Source organism: Sceloporus undulatus, chromosome 1 (assembly GCF_019175285.1).
Source record: "Sceloporus undulatus isolate JIND9_A2432 ecotype Alabama chromosome 1, SceUnd_v1.1, whole genome shotgun sequence".
NCBI lineage: Eukaryota > Metazoa > Chordata > Lepidosauria > Squamata > Phrynosomatidae > Sceloporus > Sceloporus undulatus.
The window spans coordinates 105,556,369-105,565,524 of NC_056522.1; the positions used below are offsets into that span (position 1 = coordinate 105,556,369).

The 9,156-nt window shown below is 40.5% G+C and overlaps 1 protein-coding gene across 1 annotated transcript in view; it reads right to left on the bottom strand.

Annotated features, from left to right (window-relative positions):
* Nucleotides 1-8,422, bottom strand: part of RFX6 (regulatory factor X6) — a 48,588-nt gene extending 40,166 nt beyond the window's left edge. The window contains exons 1-3 of the mRNA XM_042457056.1: nucleotides 8,278-8,422; nucleotides 4,566-4,722; nucleotides 2,193-2,316 (exon numbers count right to left, since the gene is read on the bottom strand). Coding sequence (XP_042312990.1) covers nucleotides 2,193-2,316; nucleotides 4,566-4,722; nucleotides 8,278-8,422 — 426 coding nt within the window. The remainder of the gene's footprint in view (nucleotides 1-2,192; nucleotides 2,317-4,565; nucleotides 4,723-8,277) is intronic.
* Between the last annotated feature and the right edge of the window lie 734 nt (nucleotides 8,423-9,156).

The window sequence follows — 9,156 nt, forward strand, 5'->3', positions numbered from 1 at the left end:
TCCTACCCCCCCCCCCACATTACATTCCATGACTTTCACCCTCCACTTATTTACAGTCCATAAAAATGTATTTTATTCTTTAGTTATTTAATTAAAATTACAATTTAAATTAAAATATGTACCATATTCTTTCTCACTCCCAATCTTGCCTCTTTTCTTTCAAAATAATAAAAAGTGTGGGCTAGCCTAATAAATTAAATTATTTCTTTTGCACATTTAGGAGATGGAAAGAGGCAAGGCCCAGGCATGTAGATCAGGTTTACAGTTAACAATGAAGGCTGGCATGTAATAGGAGTGGATTTACACCTAAATCCATTTTCTAGCAATTTAACTCAAAGCTTGGAAGTAACTAGAATTAAAGAATTCATCACTTTAATGAATTGCTTTTGCAATAATGAAGGCATAATGAGGAATGAAGTTATTCAGTCATAATGCAACTATATAACATAGTGTGGAATAACGTCATTCATTTTGTGCTATAAATGTATCCATCTTGTCACTTTTATAGTAATAAAGTTGCTTCATGCCTCAGCCTTATATCTTTTCTTATTAGAGGCCAGCAATATGCAAAATTCTGGTATTCTTTTTTTAAAAAAATGATAAGCAAGTAGCTGTTTTAGTTACCTTTGAATAACAAGGAAATATAGTAATTAATTACTTTGTTGGGCACCGGAACTATGACTGAATTTATTATTATTATTATTATTATTATTATTATTATTATTATTATTATTATTAAAAAGTGTTCAAGCTCTGCTTTACTTATTGTGGCTTCCCAAAATAAATTAGGAGACCATAATTTAATGGGGATGCAAAGAAAGAATTCCAACTGATATTCACAATCCTTCCTTTTTTTTCCCCTTTCCTTTCCTTTCCTTTTTTACAAAACTATAGTTCCCAAAATTCTCTCAGGACAAGAATCATTATTGATCCATTTGAAATCTGTGATATAGCTATGTCCAGACTAAAGATGTGTTTTTCATATGTTTGAATTGTATGGTGAGCTTTTTTGTTTTTGTTGTTTTTGCATTTTATGAAACTTTAATGTAAGCCTGTTAACATGGCCATCTTCTATTTTGCATGCCACATTGAGCCAAACTACACAGTACATATATTATACAAATACTAAAAGGGCACTTTTAGCATCATGTGTGAAACTGCCCTGAAAACTGCCAGCAAGACAACTGTGCCATATTCCTAGCTGAAATGGTTATCCAAACAATGGGGATAATATTCTTTGGTTTTGAAATAAGGCTATTCAGCTGGGCAAACCAATCTTTTTAAATGTTTGTTGAGGTAAACAATCCTGAAACTTAAATTCAAGTATATGTTGATACTGGGATTTCTCTTCTAACAGTTTAATTAAAACCACTCCTTAAATTGACTTGCAATGGAGCAACTTGGAGTAAGGACAAGCTGACAAATGAGCCCCCGCTCCTCTATGCAGACACCACAACCCAGCAGCCAAAGCAGAATAAATACTGATAATGGACAGACATGCAGCTAATACAAAAAGATAATCTCACTGTTTCCAAACCTTGGAAGAGGAAGTAATACAGGATTTTTTCTGCCTCTTGGTACTGAAGTCACTGAATATCATAAGGAGAATCCCCCAAGTTTCATTAAACTAATGTGTTTCAGCTCTTCAAGGTAACTGGAAGAGATCATGGATGTTTTTAAAAAGCTGATCTCCAAAGCTTTCTTGGTGTTCAGTTTCCCCAGTTCATAGCAGTTTGGATTTAATTTGGAAAACCTACCTCTCACATTGATTAAATGGTTTCAGCATTAAAACACGAGTGGATATTTGCAGGATGGGAAGAAACTATTTACAGGCAACTTTATCCTTCCAAACTCTTACTTTCATTAACTGTTCCTCATTCTCATAGTATACATTCTTATAATATACATTTCTTAAGGTGAATGGTTCATTCTACCTTAGCACAAATCCCTTGTTTTTATGATTGGTTCCTCTCAATTCTGTTAGAAAGCATGCAACAAAAAGCCTAAAGTGTATCTCACCAGTAACTAGTTTTTTAAATCACCTTTCAGGGAAATCCAGTGGAAGGATTCTATGCTCCTGTTTTCATAGAAGAATTCAGATACTCAGGATATAGGACTCCTGAGCAAAATGAAGGAAACAGTCCTGATGATTAAAGATGAAAAAAACAGGGTGTATCAAATGTGTTACCTACCTTACCAAATGTTGCAGCACAAGCAGGTTCAAGTTTCTCCTTCCTGCAGAAATCCAGGTAATGTGCATAGAGGATGCACCTTGGTAAACAAACTCCTTCACATACAATATAATTCTCTTCCAGCCTGCAGGTGAAAAATGAGCCAATAATAACAACAAAAGATCTTATGCTATCTTAAATCCTCATTTCTCTACATACTTCTCTTAAAGTACCTTTAGAGATGTCTCTATCCATTGTGCTTACAATACCTCCCACCACAAGCAGCTTGTGGACCAAGTGGAGCTACTTCACAACATCATTTTAGGGTCCGGTCCCCACTCCACATGAGCTGCCACAGTCCTCCAACATTTATGTCTGATTTTTTTCAGTGCTTCCCAACACTGTCCCCCAAATAAATGATCAGGAGAAATAAATCTCTCATCTAAGAAATAAGTCCCTCGTGTATTAATGTTGTTCTTATTTGTTATCAAGTTGACTTTGACTAATGGTGACTCTATGAATGAGGAATCTCCAAGGACCCCAGTCATGAATCATTAAGTCATGGAAACTCAGGGCCCTGGCTTCCTTGATGGAATCAATCCATCAGTAGATTGGTCTTCTGGTTTTCCTACTACCTACCACTTTGCTGAGGATTATTGTCACTTTCAATAAATGCCATTGTTTCATGATCTGTCCAAAGTATGACAGTTTCAGTTTAGTCATATTGGCTTGGAATAAGAGTTCAGATCTGATGACATCATGCATTTTGCAGGCAGCTATTCATTAAATGCGTATTTATTAAAGAGTGCTGGAAAGTTATATGGGTGTTCATTTCTCTGCAGCTTTTCCCATTAGATAGCTGATTAAGCATTTTTTACCAAAAAGGCTCGGACGGTTCAGCAACACTTTTGCCAGATCTGACCAGCCATTAAAATATATCCACCTTTCCTGCAGCAATTCCTAATTCTGATCTAGAGCTGGAGTAAAGAGTGGTGAGAGAAAAGTAATTGCAGGGGGGAAAACATAACCTCTTGGCATTTCCATTTGTTGGAAGCTTTATCTTGGTAGCTTTTTGGAGTTTAATTCAAACAGTCAAACACAAAATGTGATATATCAAGGTTTAACCCATTTTACAAAATTCATTAGCTGGTTAAGGATATTACTACATGTTGATTTTAAACCCTGATTAGACCAGGAAAAAAGCAGCTTTGGAGATACTTATTGAACAAAGCCACCTCCAATCCATGACTACTCTGTCCCGACCCATAGTGGCTGCAGCCCTATTCATTTTCATTGATGAAGGAAACCTGTCAATAATCTTGCAATATTGCTAGTCCCCAGGTCCAAAATCTTGCTGCTGGGGAAGTTGTGAGCTTGGCAGTCTGTGTCTCCCCTTTGTCTCCCCATGTACCCCCTCTCCTCACTATGCGCAAGATGCCTGATTTTTTTCTATTCCTTTTCTTAAATTTAACTCACAGTAGCAGACCTCTGGAAAAACAAGAGAAAATTGGGGAAAAGGCATACTGAGTAGGGAATAGGGCAGGTAGGTGGTGTTAAGGGAGAGTCAGGAAGAGAGTATGAGAGGAACAGCAGTCCCAGTTGCACAGTTGAGAAGACACACAGTGATGGATGCTCTTAAAGTGATATGTTTGCATTGGGGGGGGACTGATGCAATTGTTGTTATAGTGGAACTTGTGTGGTAATGTCCTACACAATAGTAAATATTTATAGAATAAAGTATTTACACATAGAGCTAAATCCAATATTACTTATGCCACTCTGCTCAAGGAAGATGCTTTCTCCCTCCTTCTGCAGCCACCTGCATGTCCCTCACACCTCCTCTGGAGGATTGCAAACCATGTGCACCAGACTGGGAGACATGTAGGAGACTCAAGTGTCCAGTTTACTTGCAAAATGACATCACTGGATTCAACTGGATACATACTGTATCAGATTTTATTTTATTTTTGTCTTGAAACCTCCAATTTAACAATTATATAGAGTTCACAAAGAAAAAGTATTTGTTATCAATATTTATCATCTTGCTCAGAACACAATTATCCACTGGGGGTTTTTTTCCCAAGAAAAAATATATAAAAACTAACTTTATTTATTTATTTATTTATTTATTAGCTGTTTCCAAAAACTGCCTGCATAAAGGACACAAAATATTCTTCTAAGCCAGTTTACAGGGTACAGGCTGGGAAGATACAGATTCATCACACCACAATGCATAATGCCACATGTTATATTATATCATTTTTGTTCATGCTATGAATTCCACTGCAGATGGTTACACATCTTTCCCCATGAAAACAAAGGAAAAATAAATAATATTGTGAAGGAGGGGAAAGGAACACTAAATCTACCCTCTGAAAAGGTTAATAAACTTACCATTGCAAGGTGAGCTGGGTCTGCTTCTTTTTATCCTTCATAATCTGAGTGATGGTTTTCTTTGGAGGCAAGTGTTTGTTGAGAGATTTTATCTTTCTTTCATGGGTCTCTCCATCCTCCTCTTCTGAGGAAAGCGGTTCACAGCTAAAATGAATTTCTGCATGTAGGGAGAGGATTAAAAAGAAAATACAGTAAATTAAAAATAATCCGGAAGGGATGGGTTTCATTTACTTTATTTAAATATCTGGGGTGGGTATGAGGATCCCAAAGGGTACTCAGCAATGGCTCCTTTTCAGCCTGGAGAGACGTGACCAGTGGGGTCCCACAGGGCTCTGTTCTGGGGCCAGTGCTATTCAACATCTTTATCAATGACTTGGATGACAAAATTAGGGGCATACTTATCAAATTTGCAGATGACACCAAATTAGGAGGAACAGCTAATACCCCTGAGGACAGGATCAAAATTAAAAATGACCTGAATAGACTAGAAAGCTGGGCCAAAGCTAAGAAAATGAAATTCAACACGGAGAAATGTAAGGTACTGCACTTAGGGCAGAAAATGAAATGCACAGATATAGGATAGGAGACACCTGGCTGAATGAAACTACGTGTGAAAGGGATCTAAGAGTCCAAGTAGACCACAAATTGAACTTGAGTCAACAATGTGATGTGGCAGCTAAAAAGGCCAATGCAATTTTAGGCTGCATCAATAGAAGTATAGTGTCTAGATCAAGGGAAATAATAGTGTCACTGTATTCTGCTTTGGTCAGGCCTCACCTGGAATATTGTGTCCATTTCTGGGCACCACAATTCAAAATGGATGTTGAGAAACTGGAGCATGTCCAAAGGAGGGGGACTAAAATGGTGAAGGGTCTGGAAACTGTGCCCAAGAGGTGAAATGATAGCCCTGTTTAAATATTTGAAGGGATGTCATATTGAGGAGGGAGCAAGCTTGTTTTCTGCTGCTCCAAAGAACAGGATCTGGAACAATGGATGCAAGCTCCAGGAAAAGAGATTCCATCTCAACGTTAGGAGGGATTTCCTGACAGCAAGGGCTGTTTGACACTGGAACACACTCCCTCAGAGACTGGTGGAGTCTCCCTCCTTGGAGGTCTTTAAACAGAGGCTGGATGGCCATCTGTCGGGGATGCTTTGATTGAGAGTTCCTGCATGGCAGGGGGTTGGACTGGATGGCCCTCTCTTCCAACTCTATGATTCTATGAGAATGATATCAGACACAATAGGCAGTTTTGTTGGTTTTTTTAACCACAGCATAGTTTCAATATAGATTGCATGTGTGGGCAGGTGGATACTATTTCCTTTTTTCCCAACCTTCACTGTTTTTATCTCAAAATCATATACCTGTAAAACTAGAAAAGATGTGAAGAAGACCACTGTAAAAATTATCTTATAAAAGATTATTCACTTATATTGCATGCAACAGAGGAAAACAGGAAAAGAGGGGGAAAGGAAGAAAATCAAAAATGTCCAACAAAGCATTAGTCCCATTAATAATGTGGATATTGCTGTAACTATCCAAGAAATGCCACTATTTTGGCTATTTTATCCACAAGGATGGTAGAATTTTGTGTGTCTCAGTTGCATAATTTTAACCCAACTGGCATCAATCCAGTTAAATTTCATCTCCCTGAATGAATAAATGAAAATGAATGAATGAATGAATGGATACCTAATGAAGAATGCTGTGTCAGTATGAAACTTGCAAACTTGTGCATCAGTAGACACTGCACCACTGAAATATGCTATCGTGGTTGTGAAAAAAGTGGGTATATAAAGAAAATGGTTGGTGCAAAACTTTGAGTATCTAACTTTAGACAATCCCACTAAAGTCGTATACACATTTACTTGGAAATATGTCCTACTGAACTCAGTAGTGCATATTCCTAATTAAAGTGGCATTACTCTTCATTAAATAAGTTTAGGATGAAGGTGTCCAATAAAGAGAGATGTGGATGGAGAGAAAGACATGGGGGGGGGAATGAAACAAAAAGTGTAATCTGTGTATTCTTGCCTCAGACTTCTATATTTCCATTTACTGTATTGCAAATAAAGAGTAACACCTTAAACTAACATATTGTAACCAGACTTAGGGTTAAAAATGCTACCTTACACACCCCATTCACCTTGTTCTTTGATGTAATTAAAACAGTAAGACAAAAAGCAAAGGCCATGTGGGCTCCCTTGTGCCTCTTCGGCTGCAGTTCTTTGGAAATCAGTTCCCTACAAAACAGTGCCATGACTCCTATGGTAAAAGATCCAAGGAGTCAAAAACACTAGCATCCTAGAGACAGGCCAGAGGTTGGAAAAGTTCCTGGGAAGCAATGACTTAAAACTTCCCAAATCCCCATGGCAGCCACAGGTCCTAAAAGCCTGGCTAGACAAGCCTGAGAGTTGGAACCCCCAAAAGGCACTTTTCCAAGCTGTGGCTTACACAAAGTGCTTCACTTCTGCCACCCACTACTCACCAAGGGCCTCAGTCCTGACACTTACTTCCAGTCCCCAGGCTTAGATTGTTGTCATTTCCGACTTATGGTGATCCTAAGGTGACCCCATCGTGGGGTTTTCTTGGCAAGATTTGTTCAGAGGAGTCTGAGAGTGTGTGACCCAGGTCACCCAGTGGGTTTTTATGCTCAAGTGGGGAATTCAAAATCAGTGGATGCTCAAGCAGTAAAATGCTATCCCTCATAGAAATTGCAAAATCAAACTTTCCTTTTGGGAATATATATATATATATATATATATATATAATATTAACCTTTATTTATAAAGCGCTGTAAATTTACACACACACACACACACACACACACATATATATATATATACATAGACATAGTATTTGATTCTTTTCAAGCTGTTGATGGTTGAATCCATGGACAAAGAATCCTTGAATAGGAAGGGTCAACTGCATTTGCTCAGGTCCTCCACTGTTTTCCTGGAAGGTCCTCCATTTTGCCTGGTCCTCCTTGGTGGTGAGGAGGACACCTGATCCCCCTGATCCCCTCCCAGAAATATTAAATCCATACTTCTTCACCAGGCTCCAAATGGAGGACAGAAGGCTGAAATGGAGGATAGGCCTTGGAAGAGGAATTGCTCTGCTCCCCCTGAAGGTAGGACCTTCAGGAAAAGTAGAGGAGATGGCCACATACAACAGTGAAAAACACTAATATATAACTATAAACCCATGCTTCTTAGTTGTGCTCAAAATGGAGGACATATTGGAATTCTTCCTGGACAGAAGGTTGAAAAGGAGCACAGGTCCTGGAAAAGGAGGAGCTCTGGTCACCCTGGATGTGGGACCTTCAAGAAAAGTAGAGGAGGTGACCACATACAAAAGCTAAAAACACTAATATATCAACATTAATAGTATATCAATATCAATAATATATTGATATACACTCATGTTTCTTAGCCAGGCTCCAAATGGAGGGCATTCTGGAATCTCTCCTGGACAGAAGGTTGAAATGGAGGATAGGCCCTGGAAGAGGAGGACATGTCTGGTCCCCCTGAAGATAGGGCCTTCAAGGAAAAAGTGGAGATGAGCAATTCAAAGCTCCAAACACTCCAAGAAGAAATTCCTGCTCAAGGCTTAGAAATGGAGGACCTTCAAGAAAAGTGGAGGAGATGACCCAGCCCAAGTTGGAAGGAGTCTCAGCACTGGGTCTGGGGTGGTGTTGGCCCAAGGGCCCCTCACCTGCCTTGATCCCCGTTGGCCCTGGGCTCCCCTCTGGGTCGGGGGCAGGCTGGAGGAAGCCTTGGGCCAGGAGCGCCTCCTGGTAGCCCTCCTGCTGCTGCTGCTGCTGCTCTTGGTGCAAGGCGCCTGCTGGGAGGGTGGCCATGCCTTTTCCCTGGAGTCCAGGCAGCAGAGCGCCAGCCCCGCAGCGCAGCGCAGCAGGTGCACCGCCTCCTCCGATGGGAAGAAGGAGAAGCAGCCCCAGGGAGGCCCTTTTAAAGGCTGCTCAGGACACAGCAGGCAACAGAGCAGCAGCAGCAGGAGGAGGAGGAGGAGGAGAACGAGAACTCCTCCTCTTCAGCTGCCCAAGAAAGAGAAGGCATCGCCAAAGGGAGGACTCTCCGGAGACACAGTGGAGGACCTCCCTGGGCAAACCCAAGCACCAGCACTCCTAGAAACGTCAGCCCATGCTCCTCAGGGATGCTCAGGATGGAGGACACGCAAGACCAATGGAGGACAGGACCAACTGTAAGCTCCAACACTCCTAGAAAGGTCAAGCCATGCTCCTTAGGGATGCTCAGGATGGAGGACGCACAAGATCAATGGAGGACAGGACCAAACCTAAGCTCGAAACACTCCTAGAAATGTCAATCCATGCTCATCAGGGATGCTCAGGATGGAGGACGCTAAAGACCAATGGAGGACAGGACCAAACCTAAGCTCCAGTACTCCTAGAAATGTCAATCCATGCTCATCAGGGATGCTCAGGATGGAGGACGCTAAAGACCAATGGAGGACAGGACCAAACCTAAGCTCAAGCACTCCTAGAAATGTCAACCCATCTTTTGAGTCAGGCTCCAAAAGGAGGACATTTTGGAATCCTTCCTGGATATAAGGTTG